The 27,490-nt window shown below is 37.1% G+C and overlaps 1 protein-coding gene across 1 annotated transcript; it reads right to left on the bottom strand.

The window, feature by feature from the left end:
* Positions 1–14,694: 14,694 nt before the first annotated feature.
* On the bottom strand, positions 14,695–27,459 carry LOC124290290 (calpain-1 catalytic subunit-like). The gene is made up of 6 exons (XM_046727006.1): positions 27,238–27,459; positions 26,642–26,713; positions 23,212–23,300; positions 22,078–22,241; positions 15,291–15,385; positions 14,695–14,910 (listed from the first exon to the last, which is right to left on the bottom strand). Exons 1-6 carry the CDS (start codon positions 27,457–27,459, stop codon positions 14,695–14,697), a joined length of 858 nt encoding a protein of 285 aa, XP_046582962.1.
* Between the last annotated feature and the right edge of the window lie 31 nt (positions 27,460–27,490).

Here is a 27,490-nt window from a genome sequence, read left to right as displayed (position 1 = left end):
CAGCAGTTACATGCTATATTCTGCAATCATACATTGATAACAACAGTTACGTGTTATATTCTGCTATCATACATTGTTGACAGTAGTTACATGTTATATTCTGCAATCATACATTGATAACAACAGTTACATGCTATATTCTGCTATCATACATTGTTGACAGCTGTTACATGCTATATTCTGCAATCATACATTGTTGACAGCTGTTACATGTTATATTCTGCAATCATACATTGATAACAACAGTTACATGCTATATTCTGCTATCATACATTGTTGACAGCAGTTACATGCTATATTCTGCAATCATACATTGATAACAACAGTTACATGCTATATTCTGCTATCATACATTGTTGACAGTAGTTGCATGTTATATTCTGCTATCATACATTGTTGACAGCAATTACATGTTATAGTCTGCTACCATACATTGTTGACAGCAATTACATGTTATAGTCTGCTATCATACATTGTTGACAGCAGTTACATGCTATAGTCTGCTATCATACATTGTTGACAGCAATTACATGTTATAGTCTGCTACCATACATTGCTGACAGCAATTACATGTTATAGTCTGCTACCATACATTGTTGACAGATGATACATGTTATAATCTGCTACCATTGTTGTCTGCATTGTTGACAGCAATTACATGTTATAGTCTGCTACCATACATTGTTGACAGTAGTTACATGTTATAGTCTGCTACCATACATTGTTGACAGCAATTACATGTTATAGTCTGCTACCATACATTGTTGACAGCAATTACATGTTATAGTCTGCTACCATACATTGTTGACAGCAATTACATGTTATAGTCTGCTACCATACATTGTTGACAGCAATTACATGTTATAATCTGCTACCATATATCGCTGACAGCAATTACATGTTATAGTCTCCTACCATACATTGTTGACAGCAATTACATGTTATAGTCTGCTACCATACATTGTTGACAGCAATTACATGTTATAATCTGCTACCATATATCGCTGACAGCAATTACATGTTATAGTCTCCTACCATACATTGTTGACAGCAATTACATGTTATAGTCTGCTACCATACATTGTTGACAGCAATTACATGTTATAATTTGCTACCATACATCGCTGACAGCAATTACATGTTATAGTCTGCTACCATACATTGTTGACAGCAATTACATGTTATAGTCTGCTACCATACATTGTTGACAGCAATTACATGTTATAATCTGCTACCATACATCGCTGACAGCAATTACATGTTATAGTCTCCTACCATACATTGTTGACAGCAATTACATGTTATAGTCTGCTACCATACATTGTTGACAGCAATTACATGTTATAATTTGCTACCATACATCGCTGACAGCAATTACATGTTATAGTCAGCTACCATACATTGTTGACAGCAATTACATGTTATTGTCTGCTACCATACATTGTTGACAGCAATTACATGTTATAGTCTGCTACCATACATTGTTGACAGCAATTACATGTTATAGTCTGCTACCAATACATTAGTCTGCTACCATACATTGTTGTACAGCATAGTCTGCATGTTGACAGCTGTTACATGTTATATTCTGCTACCATACATTGTTGACAGCAATTACATGTTATAGTCTGCTACCATACATTGTTGACAGCAATTACATGTTATAGTCTGCTACCACACATTGTTGACAGCAATTACATGTTATAATCTGCTACCATACATCGCTGACAGCAATTACATGTTATAGTCTGCTACCATACATTGTTGATAGCAATTACATGTTATAGTCTGCTACCATACATTGTTGACAGCAATTACATGTTATAGTCTGCTACCATACATTGCTGACAGCAATTACATGTTATAGTCTGCTACCATACATTGTTGACAGCAATTACATGTTATAGTCTGCTACCATACATTGTTGACAGCAATTACATGTTATAGTCTGCTACCATATATCGCTGACAGCAATTACATGTTATAGTCTGCTACCATACATTGTTGAGAGCAATTACAAGTTATAATCTGCTACGATACATTGCTGACATCAATTACATGTTATAGTCTGCTACCATACATTGTTGACAGCAATTACATGTTATAGTCTGCTACCATACATTGTTGACAGCAATTACATGTTATAGTTGGCAACCACAGATTGTTGACAGCAATTACATGTTATAGTCTTCTACCATACATTGTTGACAGTAGTTACATGTTATAGTCTGCTACCATACATCGCTGACAGCAATTACATATTATAGTCTGCTACCATACATTGTTTACAGCAATTACATGTTATAGTCTGCTACCATACATTGTTGACAGCAATTACATGTTATAGTCTGCTACCATACATTGTTGATAGCAATTACATGTTATAGTCTGCTACCATAGATTGTTGACAGCAATTACATGTTATAGTCTGCTACCATACATTGTTGACAGCAATTACATGTTATAGTCTGCTACCATACATCGCTGACAGTAGTTACATGTTATAGTCTGCTACCATACATCGTTGACAGCAATTACATGTTATAGTCTGCTACCATACATTGTTGACAGCAATTACATGTTATAGTCTGCTACCATACATTGTTGACAGCAATTACATGTTATAGTCTGCTACCATACATTGTTGACAGCAATTACATGTTATAATCTGCTACCATACATTGTTGACAGCAATTACATGATATAATCTGCTACCATACATTGTTGACAGTAGTTACATGTTATAGTCTGCTACCATACATTGTTGACAGCAATTACATGTTATAATCTGCTACCATACATTCTTGACAGCAATTACATGTTGTATTCCGCTATCATACATTGTTGAGAGCAATTACATGTTATATTCTGCTGTTTTTAAAATCATTTGTTTGAACTTTGATGAGGTATGTTTTACAACTGACAATGACGCCTTTTGTTCTAAGCAATCTCATCTCGTATCATACCTACATTGTGTGATGTAAACTGTAAACACTACTTTGTCAGTTGAGAGTAAAATTAAGATCTATCCCATCTTGCAGCCTTACATTGTTGACAGAAATTACGTGTTATATTCTGCTATCATACATTGTTGACAGTAATTACATGCTATATTCTGCTATCATACATTGTTGACAGCAGTTACATGTTATATTCTGCAATCATACATTGATAACAACAGTTACATGCTATATTCTGCTATCATACATTGTTGACAGTAGTTACATGTTATATTCTGCAATCATACATTGATAACAACAGTTACATGTTATATTCTGCTATCATACATTGTTGACAGCTGTTACATGCTATATCCTGCTATCATACATTGTTGACAGCTGTTACATGTTATATTCTGCAATCATACATTCATAACAACAGTTACATGCTATATTCTGCTATCATACATTGTTGACAGCAGTTACATGCTATATTCTGCAATCATACATTGATAACAACAGTTACATGCTATATTCTGCTATCATACATTGTTGACAGTAGTTACATGTTATATTCTGCAATCATACATTGATAACAACAGTTACGTGTTATATTCTGCTATCATACATTGTTGACAGTAGTTACATGTTATATTCTGCAATCATACATTCATAACAACAGTTACATGCTATATTCTGCTATCATACATTGTTGACAGCAGTTACAAGCTATATTCTGCAATCATACATTGATAACAACAGTTACATGCTATATTCTGCTATCATACATTGTTGACAGTAGTTACATGTTATATTCTGCAATCATACATTGATAACAACAGTTACATGCTATATTCTGCTATCATACATTGTTGACAGTAGTTGCATGTTATATTCTGCTATCATACATTGTTGACAGCAATTACATGTTATAGTCTGCTATCATACATTGTTGACAGCAGTTACATGCTATAGTCTGCAATCATACATTGATAACAACAGTTACGTGTTATATTCTGCTATCATACATTGTTGACAGTAGTTACATGTTATATTCTGCAATCATACATTCATAACAACAGTTACATGCTATATTCTGCTATCATACATTGTTGACAGCTGTTACATGCTATATTCTGCAATCATACATTGATAACAACAGTTACATGCTATATTCTGCTATCATACATTGTTGACAGCAGTTACATGCTATATTCTGCAATCATACATTGATAACAACAGTTACATGCTATATTCTGCTATCATACATTGTTGACAGTAGTTACATGTTATATTCTGCAATCATACATTGATAACAACAGTTACATGCTATATTCTGCTATCATACATTGTTGACAGTAGTTGCATGTTATATTCTGCTATCATACATTGTTGACAGCAATTACATGTTATAGTCTGCTATCATACATTGTTGACAGCAGTTACATGCTATAGTCTGCTATCATACATTGTTGATAGCAATTACATGTTATATTCTGCTATCATACATTGTTGACAGCAATTACATGTTATAGTCTGCTACCATACATTGTTGACAGTAATTACATGCTATATTCTGCTATCATACATTGTTGACAGCAGTTACATGTTATATTATGCAATCATACATTGATAACAACAGTTACATGCTATATTCTGCTATCATACATTGTTGACAGTAGTTACATGTTATATTCTGCAATCATACATTGGTAACAACAGTTACATGTTATATTCTGCTATCATACATTGTTGACAGCTGTTACATGTTATATTCTGCAATCATACATTGTTGACAGCAATTACATGTTATATTCTGCTATCATACATTGATAACAACAGTTACATGCTATATTCTGCTATCATACATTGTTGACAGTAGTTACATGTTATATTCTGCAATCATACATTGGTAACAACAGTTACATGTTATATTCTGCTATCATACATTGTTGACAGCAGTTACATGTTATATTCTGCAATCATACATTGTTGACAGCAATTACATGTTATATTCTGCTATCATACATTGATAACAACAGTTACATGCTATATTCTGCTATCATACATTGTTGACAGCAGTTACATGTTATATTCTGCAATCATACATTGATAACAACAGTTACGTGTTATATTCTGCTATCATACATTGTTGACAGTAGTTACATGTTATATTCTGCAATCATACATTGATAACAACAGTTACATGCTATATTCTGCTATCATACATTGTTGACAGCTGTTACATGTTATATTCTGCTATCATACATTGTTGACAGCAGTTACATGCTATATTCTGCAATCATACATTGATAACAACAGTTACGTGTTATATTCTGCTATCATACATTGTTGACAGTAGTTACATGTTATATTCTGGAATCATACATTGATAACAACAGTTACATGTTATATTCTGCTATCATACATTGTTGACAGCAGTTACATGCTATATTCTGCAATCATACATTGATAACAACAGTTACATGCTATATTCTGCTATCATACATTGTTGACAGTAGTTGCATGTTATATTCTGCTATCATACATTGTTGACAGCAATTACATGTTATAGTCTGCTACCATACATTGTTGACAGCAATTACATGTTATAGTCTGCTATCATACATTGTTGACAGCAGTTACATGCTATAGTCTGCTATCATACATTGTTGACAGCAATTACATGTTATAGTCTGCTACCATACATTGCTGACAGCAATTACATGTTATAGTCTGCTACCATACATTGTTGACAGATGATACATGTTATAATCTGCTACCATACATTGTTGACAGCAATTACATGTTATAGTCTGCTACCATACATTGTTGACAGCAATTACATGTTATAGTCTGCTACCATACATTGTTGACAGCAATTACATGTTATAGTCTGCTACCATACATTGTTGACCGCAATTACATGTTATAGTCTGCTACCATACATTGTTGACAGTAGTTACATGTTATAGTCTGCAATCATACATTGTTGACAGCTGTTACATGTTATATTCTGCTACCATACAGTGTTGACGGTAGTTACATGTTATAGTCTGCTTCCATACATTGTTGACAGCAATTACATGTTATAGTCTGCTACCATAAATTGTTGACAGCAATTACATGTTATAGTCTGCTACCATACATTGTTGACAGCAATTACATGTTATAGTCTGCTACCATACATTGTTGACAGCAATTACATGTTATAATCTGCTACCATATATCGCTGACAGCAATTACATGTTATAGTCTCCTACCATACATTGTTGACAGCAATTACATGTTATAGTCTGCTACCATAGATTGTTGACAGCAATTACATGTTATAATCTGCTACCATATATCGCTGACAGCAGTTACATGTTATAGTCTCCTACCATACATTGCTGACAGCAATTACATGTTATAGTCTGCTACCATAGATTGTTGACAGCAATTACATGTTATAATTTGCTACCATACATCGCTGACAGCAATTACATGTTATAGTCTGCTACCATACATTGTTGACAGCAATTACATGTTATAGTCTGCTACCATACATTGTTGACAGCAATTACATGTTATAATCTGCTACCATATATCGCTGACAGCAATTACATGTTATAGTCTGCTACCATACATTGTTGACAGCAATTACATGTTATAGTCTGCTACCATAGATTGTTGACAGCAATTACATGTTATAATTTGCTACCATACATCGCTGACAGCAATTACATGTTATAGTCAGCTACCATACATTGTTGACAGCAATTACATGATATTGTCTGCTACCATACATTGTTGACAGCAATTACATGTTATAGTCTGCTACCATACATTGTTGACAGCAATTACATGTTATAGTCTGCTACCATACATTGTTGACAGCAATTACATGTTATAGTCTGCTACCATATATTGTTGACAGTAGTTACATGTTATAGTCTGCAATCATACATTGTTGACAGCTGTTACATGTTATATTCTGCTACAATACATTGTTGACAGTAGTTACATGTTATAGTCTGCTACCATACATTGTTGACAGTAGTTACATGTTATAGTCTGCCATCACACACTGTTGACAGCAATTGCATGTTATATTCTGCTATCATACATTGCTGACAACAGTTACATGTTATAGTCTGCTACCATACATTGTTGATAGCAACTACATGTTATAGTCTACTACCATACATTGTTGACAGCAATTACATGTTATAGTCTGCTACCATACATTGTTGACAGCAATTACACGTTATAGTCTGCTACCATACATTGTTGACAGCAATTACATGTTATAGTCTGCTACCATACATTGCTGACAGCAATTACATGTTATAGTCTACTACCATACATTGTTGACAGCAATTACATGTTATAGTCTGCTACCATACATTGTTGACAGCAATTACATGTTATAGTCTGCTACCATACATTGCTGATAGCAACTACATGTTATAGTCTACTACCATACATTGTTGACAGCAATTACATGTTATAGTCTGCAACCACAGATTGTTGACAGCAATTACATGTTATAGTCTGCTACCATACATTGCTGACACCAATTACATGTTATAGTCTGCTACCATACATTGCTGACAGCAATTACATGTTATAGTCTGCTACCATACATTGTTGACAGCAATTACACGTTATAGTCTGCTACCATACATTGTTGAGAGCAATTACAAGTTATAATCTGCTACCATAGATTGTTGACAGCAATTACATGTTATAGTTGGCAACCACAGATTGTTGACAGCAATTACAAGTTATAATCTGCTACCATAGATTGTTGACACCAATTACATGTTATAGTCTACTACCATACATTGCTGACATCAATTACATGTTATAGTCTGCTACCATACATTGCTGACAGCAATTACATGTTATAGTCTGCTACCATACATTGTTGACAGCAATTACACGTTATAGTCTGCTACCATACATTGTTGAGAGCAATTACAAGTTATAATCTGCTACCATAGATTGTTGACAGCAATTACATGTTATAGTTGGCAACCACAGATTGCTGACAGCAATTACAAGTTATAATCTGCTACCATAGATTGTTGACACCAATTACATGTTATAGTCTACTACCATACATTGCTGACATCAATTACATGTTATAGTCTGCTACCATACATTGTTGACAGCAATAACATGTTATAGTCTGCTACCATACATTGTTGACAGCAATTACATGTTATAGTTGGCAACCACAGATTGTTGACAGCAATTACATGTTATAGTCTTCTACCATACATTGTTGACAGTAGTTACATGTTATAGTCTGCTACCATACATCGCTGACAGCAATTACAAATTATAGTCTGCTACCATACATTGTTGACAGCAATTACATGTTATAGTCTGCTACCATACATTGTTGACAGCAATTACATGTTATAGTCTGCAACCATACATTGTTGATAGCAATTACATGTTATAGTCTGCTACCATAGATTGTTGACAGCAATTACATGTTATAGTCTGCTACCATAGATTCTTGACAGCAATTACATGTTATAGTCTGCTACCATACATCGCTGACAGTAGTTACATGTTATAGTCTGCTACCATACATCGCTGACAGCAATTACATATTATAGTCTGCTACCATACATTGTTGACAGCAATTACATGTTATAGTCTGCTACCATACATTGTTGACAGCAATTACATGTTATAGTCTGCTACCATACATTGTTGACAGCAATTACATGTTATAATCTGCTACCATACATTCTTGACAGCAATTACATGATATAATCTGCTACCATACATTGTTGACAGTAGTTACATGTTATAGTCTGCTACCATACATCGCTGACAGCAATTACATATTATAGTCTGCTACCATACATTGTTGACAGCAATTACATGTTATAGTCTGCTACCATACATTGTTGACAGCAATTACATGTTATAGTTGGCAACCACAGATTGTTGACAGCAATTACATGTTATAGTCTTCTACCATACATTGTTGACAGTAGTTACATGTTATAGTCTGCTACCATACATCGCTGACAGCAATTACATATTATAGTCTGCTACCATACATTGTTGACAGCAATTACATGTTATAGTCTGCTACCATACATTGTTGACAGCAATTACATGTTATAGTCTGCAACCATACATTGTTGATAGCAATTACATGTTATAGTCTGCTACCATAGATTGTTGACAGCAATTACATGTTATAGTCTGCTACCATAGATTCTTGACAGCAATTACATGTTATAGTCTGCTACCATACATCGCTGACAGTAGTTACATGTTATAGTCTGCTACCATACATCGCTGACAGCAATTACATATTATAGTCTGCTACCATACATTGTTGACAGCAATTACATGTTATAGTCTGCTACCATACATTGTTGACAGCAATTACATGTTATAGTCTGCTACCATACATTGTTGACAGCAATTACATGTTATAATCTGCTACCATACATTCTTGACAGCAATTACATGATATAATCTGCTACCATACATTGTTGACAGTAGTTACATGTTATAGTCTGCTACCATACATCGCTGACAGCAATTACATATTATAGTCTGCTACCATACATTGTTGACAGCAATTACATGTTATAGTCTGCTACCATACATTGTTGACAGCAATTACATGTTGTATTCCGCTATCATACATTGTTGAGAGCAATTACATGTTATATTCTGCTGTTTTTAAAATCATTTGTTTGAACTTTGATGTGGTATGTTTTACAACTAGACAATGACGCCTTTGTTCTAAGCAATCTCATCTCGTATCATACCTATTGCAGGTGTGATGTAAACTGTAAACACTACTTTGTCAGTTGAGAGTAAAATTAAGATCTATCCCATCTTGCAGCCTTACATTGTTGACAGAAATTACGTGTTATATTCTGCTATCATACATTGTTGACAGTAATTACATGCTATATTCTGCTATCATACATTGTTGACAGCAGTTACATGTTATATTCTGCAATCATACATTGATAACAACAGTTACATGCTATATTCTGCTATCATACATTGTTGACAGTAGTTACATGTTATATTCTGCAATCATACATTGATAACAACAGTTACATGTTATATTCTGCTATCATACATTGTTGACAGCTGTTACATGCTATATTCTGCTATCATACATTGTTGACAGCAGTTACATGTTATATTCTGCAATCATACATTGATAACAACAGTTACGTGCTATATTCTGCTATCATACATTGTTGACAGTAGTTACATGTTATATTCTGCAATCATACATTCATAACAACAGTTACATGCTATATTCTGCTATCATACATTGTTGACAGCTGTTACATGTTATATTCTGCTATCATACATTGTTGACAGCAGTTACATGCTATATTCTGCAATCATACATTGATAACAACAGTTACATGCTATATTCTGCTATCATACATTGTTGACAGTAGTTACATGTTATATTCTGCAATCATACATTGATAACAACAGTTACATGCTATATTCTGCTATCATACATTGTTGACAGTAGTTGCATGTTATATTCTGCTATCATACATTGTTGACAGCAATTACATGTTATAGTCTGCTACCATACATTGTTGACAGCAATTACATGTTATAGTCTGCTACCATACATTGTTGACAGTAGTTACATGTTATAGTCTGCTACCATACATTGTTGACAGCAATTACATGTTATAGTCTGCTACCATACATTGTTGACAGCAATTACATGTTATAGTCTGCTACCATACATTGTTGACAGCAATTACATGTTATAGTCTGCTACCATACATTGTTGACAGCAATTACATGTTATAATCTGCTACCATACATTGTTGACAGCAATTACATGTTATAGTCTGCTACCATACATTGTTGACAGCAATTACATGTTATAGTCTGCTACCATACATTGCTGACAGTAGTTACATGTTATATTCTACTACCATACATTGTTGACAGCAATTACATGTTATAGTCTGCTACCATACATTGCTGACAGCAATTACATGTTATAGTCTGCTACCTTACATTGTTGACTGCAATTACATGTTATAGTCTGCTACCATACATTGTTGACAGCAATTACATGTTATTTTCTGCTACCATACATTGTTGACAGTAGTTACATCTTATAGTCTGCTACCATACATTGTTGCCAGCAATTACATGTTATAGTCAGCTACCATACATTGTTGACAGCAATTACATGTTATAGTCTGCTACCATACATTGTTGACAGATGATATATGTTATAGTCTGCTACCATACATTGTTGACAGCAATTACATGTTATAGTCTGCTACCATACATTGCTGACAGTAATTACATGTTATAGTCTGCTACCATACATTGTTGACAGCAATTACATGTTATAGTCTGCTACCATACATTGTTGACAGCAATTACATGTTATAGTCTGCTACCATACATTGTTGACAGCAATTACATGTTATAGTCTGCTACCATACATTGTTGACAGCAATTACATGTTATAGTCTGCTACCATACATTGTTGACAGATGATACATGTTATAGTCTGCTACCATACATTGTTGACAGCAATTACATGTTATAGTCTGCTACCATACATTGCTGACAGTAATTACATGTTATAGTCTGCTACCATACATTGTTGACAGCAATTACATGTTATAGTCTGCTACCATAGATTGTTGACAGTAGTTACATGTTATAGTCTGGTACCACACATTGTTGACAGCAATTACATGTTATAGTCTGCTACCATACATTGTTGACAGTAGTTACATGTTATAGTCTGCTACCATACATTGTTGACAGCAATTACATGTTATAATCTGCTACCATACATTGTTGACAGCAATTACATGTTATAGTCTGCTACCATACATTGTTGACAGCAATTACATGTTATAGTCTGCTACCATACATTGTTGACAGCAATTACATGTTATAGTCTGCTACCATACATTGTTGACAGCAATTACATGTTATAGTCTGGTACCACACATTGTTGACAGCAATTACATGTTATAGTCTGCTACCATACATTGTTGACAGTAGTTACATGTTATATTCTGCTATCATACATTGTTGACAGCAATTACATGTTATAGTCTGCTACCATACATTGCTGACAGCAATTACATGTTATAGTCTGCTACCATAGATTGTTGACAGCAATTACATGTTATAGTCTGCTACCATACATTGTTGACAGTAGTTACATCTTATAGTCTACTACCATACATTGCTGACAGCAATTACATGTTATAGTCTGCTACCATACATTGCTTACAGCAATTGCATGTTATAGTCTGCTAGCATACATTGCTGACAGCAATTACATATTATATTCTGCTACCATACATTGTTGACCGCAGTAACATGTTATATTCTGCTATCATACATTGTTGACATCAGGTACATGTTATAGTCTGCTATCATACATTGTTGACAACAGTTACATGTTATATTCTGCTATCATACATTGTTGACAACGGTTACATGTTATATTCTGCTATCATACATTGTTGACAACAGTTGCATGTTATTTTCTATTATCATGCATTGTTGACAACAGTTACATGTTATATTCAGCTATCATACATTGTTGACCGCAGTAACATGTTATTTTCTGCTATCATGCATTGTTGACAACAGTTACAACATCTAGTGTATAGTTCACAGCGATTATGTATGTCATAGTGCCGTCATGTACTGTTGAAAAAAGTTGTCTGTCTGATCATAATGTTTATCTCTCTGATCAAGGTCTTGAATTAATTGTTACTTCTCTCTTTGTGTTGGGCAATCATTGATGTTGTCACCTGTAATATTGGGTCATCACAGCTTCGTGGTGAATGTTTACAGTCATTTCTTCCTCACAACTCCAAAACACAAGCCATATTATTCTCAACAACTTTTATTTGCATATAAATACATTAGCTTATCTGTGCGTATCTATTCACATAAATGAAAGTTTTAAACAATCAGCAACGTGTTGAAGTCGAACCTCGAGTTTTTCGTCTTTCGCAAAACCTGATGCTCCAGCGTGTTTGCTTCCTGTACAATACGTCCAAGACATCACATGTGCGGCTCTAGGCAGACAGATATATTTTCTGGAACGACCCTGCCGAGAAAGAGAGTTTGTCGTTATTGTTTTTCGGTTCCTACTTCCAGTGAAGAAGTGTTTTAATACTTCAAGGTACAAAGTTTAATTTTAATAGCCGCTTTCTAAACATAAAACTAAATCATTTATGCAATGCAATGGATTTTTTATCTCAAACCTACGGGGACAAAGGTTAGCATGAGTGAGTGAGTTTAGTTTTATGTCGCCTTTAGCAATACTCCAGCAATATCACCAGAAAGGGGCTTCACACTCTGGAGGCATTGGGGGAATCTAACTCGGGTCTTCGGCGCGTCGAGCAAATGCTTCAACCACTAGGTTACTCCCATCGCACCAACACACCATATTTAATTGCATCGTGTGACCTGGTTATTTTTGCTTCCCAACGGCAAGCCAATGTTTGTTTATTTATTTATCGTTCAAAGCCATACTCAACAATGTCGAACTTCATGATGGCAGTCTGTTAATAATCGAGTCTGGACCAGAAAATCCAGTGATTTACATCATGAGTATCGACCTACGATGAACTTGCGAGACAGGTTTGTAACTGTTTCTGCGGTCGCAATGTTTATTCACCACAATTTGTAACATGGATAAAAAAATGAAGTTTAGCCTTAAGTGTCTCGGCAGGATAGTGCCGTACAAAGGCGAGACATCGAATGTTGTGATAAATGGACTTTGTACTCTTCTAAGATTGTAAGTAAAATGTCACATGCTTTGATTTTTTTTGAGAACTAAACACCATTCACTCATTCATTACACATGAGACCAGAAAAAAGTAAGTGATACATGTGGTGTGTTAACTCCTATCTTCTTTTGTGTCAGGGGTGTATGTTCAAACTCATCCGCCCCGTTCTTCTCTCTATACACGCTGCATAGTGGTTCCGTTTTCTAAAATACCGCCATGTTGATTTGACTCCCTTAGGTATACAAGAATCCACTGTTTGTGGGTTCGAATTTCAGGTCATAATCACTACATGGGCAGTGTCCTCGTGGACAACTTTATCATGCCATGCAGTCTTCCCTCGTCAATTTGACCTAAATATTGTCCGTTAAAATACTGACTCGGTGTCTCGAAAAGTTGTGAAAACCTATTTCCTTCAGTATTGCCATCACTCGCTCTTTCCTTCAGTAATATGTATGCATGCACAGTGATAAGTTTATCATTTCACGAAACGGCAGCTTGGATAATTATTGTTCCCGATAATGAGTAAGCATGCCGTGTCACTACCTACATGATGAAATCGTGAATATCACCAATGCTTGCCGTAATAGACTACTGTCGTGATGGGGTAGTCAGATTCGCTGACTTAGTCATCGTATCCAATTTGCATAATTTGTTTGTGATATAAAGATGACAAAACTTCAAGGATGATCAACTTCTTCATTTTCACAATGGTGATGTTTCGGTATAGCTTCTCATATTGTGAAAATGCAGAAGTTGATCATCCATAAATTGTTGTCATCCCCACTTGCGTAGATCGATACCCATGATGTCATCCCCACTTGCGTAGATCGATACCCATGATGTCAATGACTGGATTGTCTGATCAGCTTATTACAGATCGATATCATGTAGGTCGATCATTTCTAAAGGGGGCTTTAAACATCACACATATACACACATTTCAATGATGCGCCTTACCTGCATTGTAGCACAGGTGACGCACAGAACACTCTGATTAGGAACTCCTTGTTTATCCCCTTTTTCTCTGTGGAGGGAACTGCGAGATAACGCCCTGGTTTGAGCTTGAATCGGAAGTTGGTGTGCAATCGCGGGAGGTAGTGGTTGTTTCTAGCTGAGTTTTCAATCTTCAGAACGTGGAGAGTTTTGGTTTTCTCATCCACACGTTTAATCTACAACACAGAAAAGAGGTAATGTACGTGGTACTGTAATCTATATCACAAATAGAGGACAGGAGAGGTGCGGACTTCTAAAGCAAGAGTGGAAGGTTGTGTTCTTGAGGTGTGCTAAAATTCGATTCGAAACGAGATCGAATTCCAGATCTATCGCGATTATATATATTTGGCTTGTCATAAAAAAAACCCCAATGTTTCTGAGTTTCGCCCAAGTGGCATATGTAAAGTACTTTTGGCTTTTCAGACACATCAAGGATACTCTATTTTTTTACAATGAAGAGCTGGATCTGTTAAATCAGAATTGATGGAGCAACAGGAAAAGGAAATAACATTCATTCATTCAGTCAGTGAAGAACACAATGACTGAAGCTACTTACCCTAAAAAGATCACAATGCATGCTGTCATTTTGAAGAGTTTCCGTTTTCTGAACAAGTTGCAAAAACAAAGGAACATAACCGTCTTTAGCAAGTCCTGCAATGGATAGGAATATGCAACAGATCAAATAGGACAGGTGACAGGTTTGATGAAATGTCATCATCAACTTCACCATTGGCAACTACGCTCCAGCAAAACAAATATTTTCGTTAAACGCAACGTAATAGTAATAGTAATACTCCGCTTATATGGCGCTCATATCCAGGTACATTGCCTGCTCACGGCGCTACGTACATTACTGACTGACTGCCTGAGTTTGGTTTTACGCCGCTTTTAGCAATATTCCAGCAACATCACGGCGGGGCACACCAGAAATGGGCGTCACACATTTTACCCATGTGGGGATTCGAACCCGGGCCTTCGGCGTGACGAGCCAACGCTTTAACCACTAGGCTACCCCACCGCCCCCGTACATTACTGTCCCCGATCATAGGGCACTATCGTAATTTCCGACACTTTTTCAACTCCCTGGGGACCATACAGCCATGCTGCCTGTTTATGCGCAATGAACTAAACACTCACATTGCCAGCACATCATCACGGGTACCTATTATACAATTGGTGTGAATACCTTCACTGTTTATGGTGAACTGAAATCTTGGGTGTTGTAGTCTCTCTTGAACATTTCTCCCTCTTCCAGCTGCAGTATGCCCCTTCCATTCGCCATATATCTTCAGAGCATATTCTGAAGGAAATTCACATTTAGGGTCAGTGCACGAGCAATTCAAATACAAAACCATCAGTAAGACCACAGTGAGTGAGTTTAGTTTTACGCCTCTTTCAGCAACATTCCAGTAATATGACGGCGGGGGGCGCCAGAAATAGGCATATTGTGCCCATGTGTGGAATCGACCCTGGGTCTTCGGCATGACGAGCGAACGCTTTAACCACTAGGCTACCCGCCGCCCCATTAAGACCTAAGATTACAAATAACATCATGACACACTGCTACTCCTGATGTTTTCCGTGCTGTTTTGAGCTTCTATTGGGGGTGGATTCGTATAGTACAGTATGCACATGGGTTGTTCGATTCATATCGCCGCCTGAAAACCAGAGTGTACTAAGTCACAAAATCGTATTTTCGAGAAATTCGATCTGGAAGTTTAGGACAGCAGTATCTTCTGAGCTATTTAATTAAATTCTTTCAAATTGTGTACATGCATGTGACACGTCAAACAGTATCAGAAAATAGCAAATTGTATGCTCAATCTATTGAAATAAATAAGGAATTCACGAAAAATGACTGGAGATAGAACACTTGACCAAAAAAATCGTGATACTTCTCAAAACCAAAGTGTTCTAAGTGTCAGAAACACAGCTAAATCTCAGCCTTATTATTATCATATGGATATTTGATTGTTATTTCTTCGTTACCAGGTTGTATTTGTGTCCTTTGAACCTGTTTTACTTTCATACGGACTATATTCAATGAAATAGAGCAGAATTAAGAACAGAGTTAAAATGTTCCATTTCCATGATGAAAATCACTTCAAAATTGGTAAATCTCAATGTTACGTGATCAAATTGTGCTTGCTCATTGGTCAATTGACATCTTAGAACACATAAAAACTAACAACATGTGATTTTTCATGCATGTAGAACAAAGTTTGTGTTGAAAAAATACTTTCAAAGCGAGATAGCACTGTTGCTAGAGTAATAGTATGATCGTGGTAGTTTTAGTGCATAATCTAACTCTCATTTTGTCAAAAGTGGTCTTAGAACACTCTGTTTGAGTGGCATTTAGAAGTTGGTGTGATGAACAACGAGGGGAGTTGTATGGATATACAACTTAGCTTGTCCCGGGTTCGATTCCCCACATGGGTACAATGTTGTTGTGTCCTCCGCCGTGGTAGTGCCGGAATATTGCTTAAAGCTTCGTAAAACTAAACTCACTCACTCACATATACTATTACAATGATATTGTGGGAAAATTTACATAATGTCGTCACTCACTCTTGTGAAATGACTGCCCCTTTCCGTAACCTCCAAGAAGACTCGTCCCCATCTCTATGAATATTATGTGCGAAAATACGACAAACCGATGAGAATGCGTACAAGGTTTAAGGTTCGAAGTACTTTGACAAAAAATAATCCCAAGTACTTCAATCATTTATGGCATTTTGTGACTGTTTAAAAAATAGCTTACTATGTTTTTGTAACAATGTTTGTGTAACAATTGCCTTCTTGTGTAAACATCCTCCAACCTTGTACATCTTCCTCATTAATTGTGCAAACATCAATCACTTACTGTTCAACTTTACTATGTATATATATATACCTTGCCTCTAGTATTGTACATCATTTGCTTGATAACGGTGTTAGTAGCTACACCGAAAGGTCGCTCATATTATATTAAAGAACTTGTATATCCATAGAGCTCTCCTCGTTGTTAGAACACTCTGGATTTCAGGCGATGATATATCAAATTCAATAAACCGCAAAGACCTCATAGTCAAACCTGAACTAGATAAGCCGATGCCTCAACTGCCGATGTGTCTTTAAATGTCAAACTCACCCCAACCCCATACAGAGGCAAAACATCACATTGAAATAGTCAAAACAATATTGCGTCTAGACAGAGTTAATGACAGTAGAACGATGTCATGTGTCACACAATGCCACAAACATGTGCAATAATGTGTCAAAATGAGAATAACTCTGTAATGTTTATCCACTATGGCGTACATCTTGTTTGTCAGAAACTGTCCTTTTAAGTATTGTGAACTCACGTCACAGCGTCATGTGAAATGGGAGCGGTGGGGAAGCCTAGTGGTTAAAACGATCGCTCGTCACGCCGAACACCCGGGTTCGATTCCCCACATGGGTACAATGTCGCTGTGTCCTCCGCCGTGGTAGTGCCGGAATATTGCTTAAAGCTTCGTAAAACTAAACTCACTCACTCACATATACTATTACAATGATATTGTGGGAAAATTTACATAATGTCGTCACTCACTCTTGTGAAATGACTGCCCCTTTCCGTAACCTCCAAGAAGACTCGTCCCCATCTCTATGAATATTATGTGTGAAAATACGACAAACCGATGAGAATGCGCGCAAGGTTTCAGGTTCGAAGTACTTTGATAAAAAAATAATCCCAAGTACACTCTCTCAAAAAAGAAACGCAACCCCTATCTAAATATCTGACATCATTTCTAGAATAAAGATGGTGAATGTAAATTAGAATTTTCTTCAAAATACTGTTAATACGTTCCCATCTGATCAGTATAAGCTCCCAAACGGAACCATTTTCACACATGATGACCTTTGTATCCGTGTTATTTGAGAAAGTGCGAAATTGTCATGTACAAAATGCTAAAAGCCTGTTGCACGTGCAAATCGTTGAAAACACAGTTCATGTAGAGGGTTTTAAAAGCACGCGTAGTTTGTAATTTTTCTCTCATAATTTGCTCTGCAAATCAAGTTCGAAAATGCCCCGTTTGAGTACAGCAAATCGAAATATTGCCATTGGTCGCATTGAGGCCGGGGAAAGCTTTGGAACAGTTGCCCGTCATCTAAACGTACACAAAACAACAATCTCACGACTTTGGAATCGTTACACACAGTTCCATGCAATTGAAGATCGTCCCAGGAGCGGTAGACCTAGGATCACCACACCGGCTCAGGATCGCTTTATTCGACTCAGCCACCTACGTAATCGGCATGCCACACCCACCATCACTGCAACACAGGTGCCAGGTTTGAGGAGAGTATCGGCCCAAACCATCAGGAACCGTTTACATGAGGCAAATTTACGTGCAAGAAGACCAGTTGTTGGGCCCGTCTTGAAACGCCAACATCGACGCCAACGTCTCAGGTGGTGTACTAACGTAAGGAGATGGACCCTAAGAAACTGGAGAAGAGTCTGGTTTAGTGACGAGTCTCGTTTTCTTCTTCAACGACGTGACGGTAGACAACGTGTCTATAGACGAGCAAATGAACGTTTTGCACCGAACTGCGTTCGACAGGTCGACAGATTTGGAGGAGGAAGCATCACGGTATGGGGAGCCATGTCTTACAACCAACGGTCAGACTTGGTCATCATTCGTGGCAATTTGACGGCACAACGGTACATTGATGACGTCTTACAGCCACATCTTCTGCGGTTAATCGACCAACAGAGGGAGTTGTTTCAACATGACAATGCCCGCCCTCATACAGCTCGTGCAACAGTGGCATTCTTACAGAATTCAAACGTCAACGTGATGCCGTGGCCCTCCAGATCGCCAGACATCAATCCTATCGAACATCTGTGGGACCAGCTGGATCGTCGTGTTCGTGCACGTACACCACAACCGCACACGTTGGTTGAACTGGCCGCAGCACTCCAGGAAGAGTGGAGAGCAATCCCCCAGGAAAACATCCGCCGTCTGATTCGTTCTGTTCCGAGGAGGTGCACTGCTGTGATTAGAGCTCGTGGCTCTACAACGAGATACTGAAGACAACGCCCCCTAGCGTAAATTGAGAGTTCGATACTGACCTGCATTAACTGTTACCTTATACCGTGCTGACCTAAGGTTCACCATGTCAAATTTCATGGCATTATCTTTAAAATACAAATGTAATAACCAGTTAAAATTGATATAAACATTACCAAAAAAAACAGGGGTTGCGTTTCTTTTTTGAGAGAGTGTACTTCATTCGTTTATGGCATTATGTGATCGTTTAAAAAATCGAAATATATATACATGTGTATACATAAATGTGAGAGATTCAAATACACACGTGCGTTTGTTTACATCACGGGTCTCATGTTTCCAATTAAGTCTCTAACGATCTGAGAGGGTACGTAAGTCCCAAAACTTTCAAAGTTGAATTTAAGCTTACCAGGTTTTTAAACGTAGTAGTTTTGTTCTTTTAATATTTGGCTAAACCTTTCCTACCATCGCCAGCAGCTGAGGGGATGATGTAAATCCAACTAGGGTCCATGCATGTAGCAAAGGTACTGTAAGTCCACATGGTCCCTAGTATGGTGACTTACCTTCAGTTGTCGACGATCTATAGCCTGTTTTTATATTGTATCGTCCTCTATAGTTTAAGTATTTTAGATTTCATTACTAGTCTAGTTGGTTTTACTGTCGACAGATATTTGAAATTGATTACCTTGTTTTCATCGCTATATGGCTGCAATATTGCCGATGCGATGTACAATTTGAACTCACTCACTCACTCTAACGATATTCCTGGCATGCGTAGCGGTGAGGTAGCCTAGCGGTTAAAGCGTTGGCTCGTCAATCCGAAGGTCCGGGTTCGATTCTCCACATTGGTACAATGTGTGAAGCCCATTTCTGGTGTCACCCGCCGTGATATTGCTGGAATATTGCTAAAAGCGGTGTTAAACCATATTCACTCACTCACTTCCTGCATGTTTTCGAGATTTTACCTGCCCTTCCCGACATGTTTTGGAAATGTAATTGTAGATATCAGCGAGTTTACAAAACGATATACTAATCAACAATCTTAAACGCTGTGATTACATTATACTTCACTCGGGTATTTTAGTCTGACGATTTTTGTAGTCCTTCATACATCTTTCATTCATTTTAAATTTCAACAGATTTTTTGCAGCAGTGTTATACAAGCAAGTTCCGACAACTGGTAGACATCCCCGTACAGCAAATCATGTTTGGGCTCTCCAGGTATTCTTTAGTTTCAGATTATTTTGAAACCTATTTTGTGTATCTAATTAGGATTTATAACAGCTGACACTCGTATTGGCAATTATGAAACCGCATTTTGAAGTATACATCTGGGAATATAAGGTGAACAGAATATGTTTTCAACAAATCATCATCATCGTAATTGTTTAAAACAGGTCAAAATATTTTAAAGGCCGAAACTTTTCAGTGCTTCAGAGCTGTTGATTACTGAGGGAATTAAACAGAAATAGAGTTCTTGTTTGAAGTAGGTCTCTATGTTTAAAGGCCAATATGAAATCCTCTCAGAAGGGCACGAATCTTTATTCGGTCACGAATGGTGAAATAATATTTGGGGAATAATTTGTTTGTTGTTCAACTCAGCACTATTTCAGATATACAAATGTAGAGAAATCAGTCTGGTCCACACAATCCAGTGATTAACAGCATGAGCATCGATCTAGGCAATTAGGATACGATGACATGTGTTGACCAAGTCAGCGAGCCTGACCACCCAATCCTGTTACTCGCCTCATACGACAAGCGTGGGTTGACCAATTCTAACCCCTATCTTCACGGGTTGAATGAAGAATGCTGTTACTATCGATGTAGTCTTGCAAAGACATTATATCAAGAATACATTTCTCGCAGGAAATTTAGGGTGTGTTTTTAAGCATGATCCATGAAACAGTACGTTGAAACATCATCAAGCATGTCACTGTGAGTGAGTGAGTTTGGTTCTATGCCACTTTTGTGGGGTATCGAAACCGGCGTGACGAGCGGACGCTTTAACCATAAGGCTACCCCACCGCCCCAGCAAATGAGTGAGTGAGTTAATATTTATCGTCACATCGGCAATATTTCAGCCATATCGTGACGAGAACAAATAAAAATCAGTAAAGATCAATAACATTAGAAGCTATAAACTGTTTACGATGAACAGTAAAACGACTTGTGTATACTATAATGCAAGACAATACAAGATAAAACCAGGCTGTAGATCGCCGACAACAGGAAGTTAATCACCATACCAGGGACCCCAGCAGGTAGAATCTTGTTTTCCTCTGTGGTAATGGTAGTAAAAATACATACTCATTGGCTTTGTGCTGCCATCTGCAATGCAATCTGGTCTTCGGCAACAGATCATTATCTGACTGAACTGCTGCAGGAAGTCCACAGCACTCATCCAGAATTCCCCATCTTCTCTGATATTGTGTATCTTGTCACCCTCCACCACCGTCATCCATTCAGAGCTCCTGAAAAACACCGATTATGAATCATAATCGCAGTCAGAGGACTTCCTTTATTTATGCTCGTCTGATCCTCTACAGACTTCCGTGAAGGTCCGTGTTAGAATTGATCTTCAGTAACCAATGCTTGTCGTAAGATGCTACTAGCGGGATCGGGTGGTCAGGCTTGCTGACTTGGTGGACACATGTTATCGTGTCCCAGTTGCGTAGATCGATGTTCATGCTATTGATCACTAGATTATCTGTTCCAGACTCGATTATTAACAGACCACCGCCATATAGCCGGGATATTGCTGAGTGCGGAATCAAACTAAACACACTCACTCACTCAATATACTTCCTGTGCAAACAGACACTTGTTATCAAAGGCATGGGCGATAATTTACTACTAGCTATGTGAGTCTGCTGTGATATATTTATAAATGAAAACCCGGGTGACCACTTTATTGACTGCCACCACGGGATACGAGAACATATGTGCACCAGGTCAGCGAGCTAAACACCCGATCCCGTTACTCGCCTCACACAACCAGCATGGGTAGGTGAGGACCAATTCTAGCCCGGATCTACACGGGTTAACATAATGAGACATAATGAATGCATATACAATTTATGATATGTACAACCTTGCATACACGTGGTGTTATGTATACGCCATGTTGGTTTCCTCTGTGTACGTATAAAAACTGATAACACAAGAATGTTCATCTGTTACCTACGCTGTAACGCTTATGTAGATTCAGACCGTGTGGGATTGATTCCCACCATCTCCAAACAATAACTAGTTGATTCCACTGTGAAGAAAGGCAAAATGTGGACAAATATATGAATGGGTCACTGAAAGCCCTGACCACAGCCTGACCAGCTCATCTTGTTAGTCGCTTCTACGACAAACATGGATGACTAACGATTCATTCTTACCCTGATTCCTTAACAAGTGGGCTATCAACTAAATGGAATTGAAAAAATAACTTACATGTCGCTCCACTTCCCCTTCCACTGGAAATATCCTTGAGGATTTCGGATCCTTAAAAGAGGAACCTTCTCTCCATTACGTCTTGTCACCTGAACATAACGTTGCCATGTGAACGCATTCACAGCATGACGTAATTTCGTGTACACATTCATGACCATGATGAACTAATATCAACATGACAGATTCTTGTGTAAGCATTGGCAACATGACATGACTGTCGGGAAGATAGTCGCATCATGATAGTGCCATTTGTAAAATGTTCTCATCATTACATTATCAGTTGTAAACGTTATCATCATAACATCATCATTTATGAAACGTTTTCATCATTACATGACCATTTGTATGATTTTCAAATAATATCATCACCATTTGTAAAACTTCATCATCATAACATGACCATATGTAAGATTTTTCTCATCATATGATTCTCAGTTGTAAAACATTCTTATCATAACATGACCATATGTAATTTTGTAAAACATTCTCATCATGACATGACCATATGTAAGATTTTTCTTATCATATGATCATCATTTGTAAAACATTCTCATCATAACATGACCATTTGTATGATTTTCACATAATATCATCACCATTTGTAAAACAGATCGGATAATAACCTTACAATATGTGAAACATTCCACCAATAACATGAACATTTGTATCTTTGTTTTCACATCATATTATCACCATTTGCAAAACCATTTGATTATAACATCGTCATTCGTAAAACATTCTCATATCATCACCATTTGTAAAACATTCTATTCAAAACATCACCAATTTTAAAACATTCCCATCATATCTTGGGGTGGTGGGGTAGCCCAGTGGATAAAGAGATCGCTCGTCACACTGAAGACCCGGGCTCGATTCCCCACTTGGGTACAATGTGTGAAGCACATTTTTGGTGTCCCCCGCTATGATATTGCTGGAATATTGCTAAAGGTGGTGTAAAGCTATACTCACTCAATCACTCCATCATATTATCACCATGTTAATTCATCAATTTAACATCACCATTTGTAAAACATTCTCATCATATCATCACCATGTTAATTCATCAGTGAATTTAACATTACCATTTCTAAAACATACCCATCATATCATCACCATTTGTAAATCATTCTGATAATAACTCACCATTTGAGGAACATTTTCATCGTAACGTCACCATTTGTTAAAGATTCTTATGATATCTTATGTACTGTAAAGGATTTCTGTATTCACGATGTAGCTGAACCACTGCTGATGTAACCTACCTTACTCACTCACTCACTCACGCTTTTGCAAAACATCATCAACATAACGCAATCATTTGAATAGCTTTCTCAACATGCCATCAACATAATGTTCACAATTTTAAAAAACCCTAAAATTTGTAATCTAAACAGAGAGTATGCCAATGGTTTGTTTATGTTTAGTGTGAAACAGAAAGTTTTAACTCGCAGAAGACTTGTGGGTGTTATAGAAGATAATATCCGTGGGGACAATATGATTTAAAGGTATGTTTATTCAAAATATGAACATGGTTTGGTGAACAAGCCGTTAGAGCTTACAGTTTACTTATAATAGACTTCTAAAATAGGTGTTACAGTATGTAGTAAAGTACTCAATGTGGGGGACAACTCTTACAGGCTTAAGAATGATTCTTACTACATCAAGCGTTATCTCCCCAGGTGTAACAGCCAGCTTCCTTTGTTGACATGACAGATTTGACAGCAGAAGGGTACAGAAAGCTGGTTCTAGATGATTTTGAAAGGGATGTGACCAATGCAAAAGAATCAGCTGGTAGACATGACTTTCCTCCGTCTACAGTATACAGAACTTAGAAAATTCAGTCAGAAGTTGAGATTGAGCATAAGACAGGGGCACATAGGCCAAGGAAGATTAGCACTACGGATCGTCGGCGACGTGGTCAGATTGTGAGTCGTGGAAAATTGAAAAGCGTTGAGAATATCACAAATGAGATGGTCAATAGAGGAAGTCTTGAGGTATGTAAAGAAACTCTGAAAAAGAGCGGAATTACCCCACCATTGATGAAAGATGCACAAAAAGAAAAACGTTTAAACTGGTGTAGGGCTCAAGACTGATATAATGTTTTCTTTTGTGATAAAAGTTCTGTCTGCCTTTTTCTGAACTGTGTGAAAATTTGGACAAATGATACAGTGAAACCTTTCTACCAACGCCCAAACCATAGCCCGAAATTTCACATGTTGGGTGGGATATCATCACGTGGAGTGACGCCGTTATGTATTTTCACTGGAAATATGACGAAAGATCGATATGTTGAAATCTTTTAAAATGATCACGTCCTTCAAACGGTCCGGACATTTAATGAATATAATTGGATTTTCCTGCATGATAACGACCCAAAACACAACAGTGGTTGTCGGATGAAAAGTTTTAGATTGGCCAAGCTAGAGAGCTCAGATCTTAACCCAATTGAGAATGTGTGGAACTAATGAAGGACAGAATAAACCAAAAAGGACTTAGAAATATTGAGTATACTGAAGAGAGAAGTGGCCGATCATTGGGGTATGCTGTCACACGATTTCCTACAAACTTTGATCGGTAGTGTACCTAAGCGCATTCAGTCGTGTGTTGCAGGGCACGGAGGTCTCACAAAGTACTGAAAGGACACTTAGTCTGTAAGAGAATCATATCTTAACATACTCATTTAACTAAAACGTCCATATTACGAGAGTGTTTTTTTTATCATTTGTAATATCACATGGATTAAGTGATAGTTATTATGGGTCACAATGTTTAATGTTTTGAGTGTGGGTGTTGGCTCGTATCTCGCATCATATATGTTCAATGCCAATAGTATTTTTAGCGGCACGACTTTTTGATAGCACTTCAGAGTTGCCTCCCTTGGCTGGCTTTATTTTGTTTTGACTTCCGGATCTTGTCATGTCGTGTGTTCGAGAAAATCCCGCATCGTTCTGAGAGAATAATCATGGAGCCTAGCCTATATAAAGGCTGGCTGTTGAGTAGTGCGCAGGGACTTTTCACATGACTGGATTTATACACATCTGTCTGGTCTGCCATCATTAAATTGTTCAACGTGCTTGTCTATTCAACTGCTGCCATTGTAAACAACCTTCAATCAGTATATTTGATCTCACTATGAATTTTAAGACTCTGGTGAGAACATGATATACGTTATAATACAAAATAACAACTGCACGTAGAACATATGCACAGAAGTACTGTGAAAATAAATCGATGTGATATGCATTTGCATTTTTATCTAAACCTACAGATCTATAGGTGTGCCTGAAATGCCTTATGGAAACAAAGAAATAACAATGTGGACTGAGATTGAAGATTTGCATGACATGAATAATATTTAACAAAAGACAATGACTATAGCTAATATCACAAACAGGATGATCAAAATGTAAATTAAAAAACAAATACAAACCAAACGTGTGTCTGTCAAGGAGTAGGCATGGCCGCCAATGAGTCCAGTGTTCCTGGTACGTGTCGTCTCTTGCTGGGGAAATAACATAAGGTCTGAGTGGAGTTGAAGTTGCAATGCAGGCATATCCGCCTATCCGTCTCATGAAATATATATGTACCATCTTTTTGGCAACTTACTGCTAACACAAAATAAAGGATAAATATACAGACAAACATATATCTAGATGAAACTGAGGGTGACAAAATATTTCAATAGGATAGAGTACATGATTCTGAAAGGTATATGGATACAAATATGGATAAGATAGTAATGTATTGCAAGGACATGTTGTATTGATACTATGCTGGTATTTTCGATGGTATTTTGTACCTATGACATATTCAATGCTATACTGAATGCAGTGAGGAACACATTTTACCCACGGAGAATCCAACACAAGTCGTTTGTCCGATGAACCATGAAAAACTAAGAACGATTTCACATTTATTGTTGTTAACTATTTCATGTCGCCTTATCTTGAAGCTGACATGATTCAATTTGCATGAATTTGTTAAGAAATTAGGGGACCTGTACCCCCACCCTAGCTCGATACTCACAAGAAGAGAACAGTTGATGTGCGAGCCCTTCTCCAAGATCTGCTTCAGTCTATGAAACAGACGATGTGGGTCTGGCTTGTTAGATTTTAAACTGATTATCTCAGTCACGCCTCCTGTCAGCGTGAGGCAGGCATCACTTGTGTACCCTCCTTCATCACCCACCTCATTATACGACCCATAGTGTCTAAACAGATGAAACACGAACTTCATTGTTCGAGCCATAGTGTCTAAACTAATGAAACACAAACTTCAT

Source organism: Haliotis rubra, unplaced genomic scaffold (assembly GCF_003918875.1).
Source record: "Haliotis rubra isolate DU_JTF1 unplaced genomic scaffold, ASM391887v1 Scf1122, whole genome shotgun sequence".
Lineage (NCBI taxonomy): Eukaryota > Metazoa > Mollusca > Gastropoda > Lepetellida > Haliotidae > Haliotis > Haliotis rubra.
This window is presented reverse-complemented; position numbering and strand designations above follow the sequence as displayed.

Bases quoted from the DNA above. Each gene is read 5' to 3' on its own strand.
- LOC124290290 (XM_046727006.1), bottom strand. From the start codon at position 27,459: ATGGCTCGAACAATGAAGTTCGTGTTTCATCTGTTTAGACACTATGGG. The intron at 23,301-26,641 runs GTTTGTATTTGT...CGTTATGTTCAG, and splicing joins CCTTGACAGACACACGTTTG to GTGACAAGACGTAATGGAGA. The intron at 22,242-23,211 runs GTAAGTTATTTT...GGTGTTTTTCAG, and splicing joins AAGGGGAAGTGGAGCGACAT to GAGCTCTGAATGGATGACGG.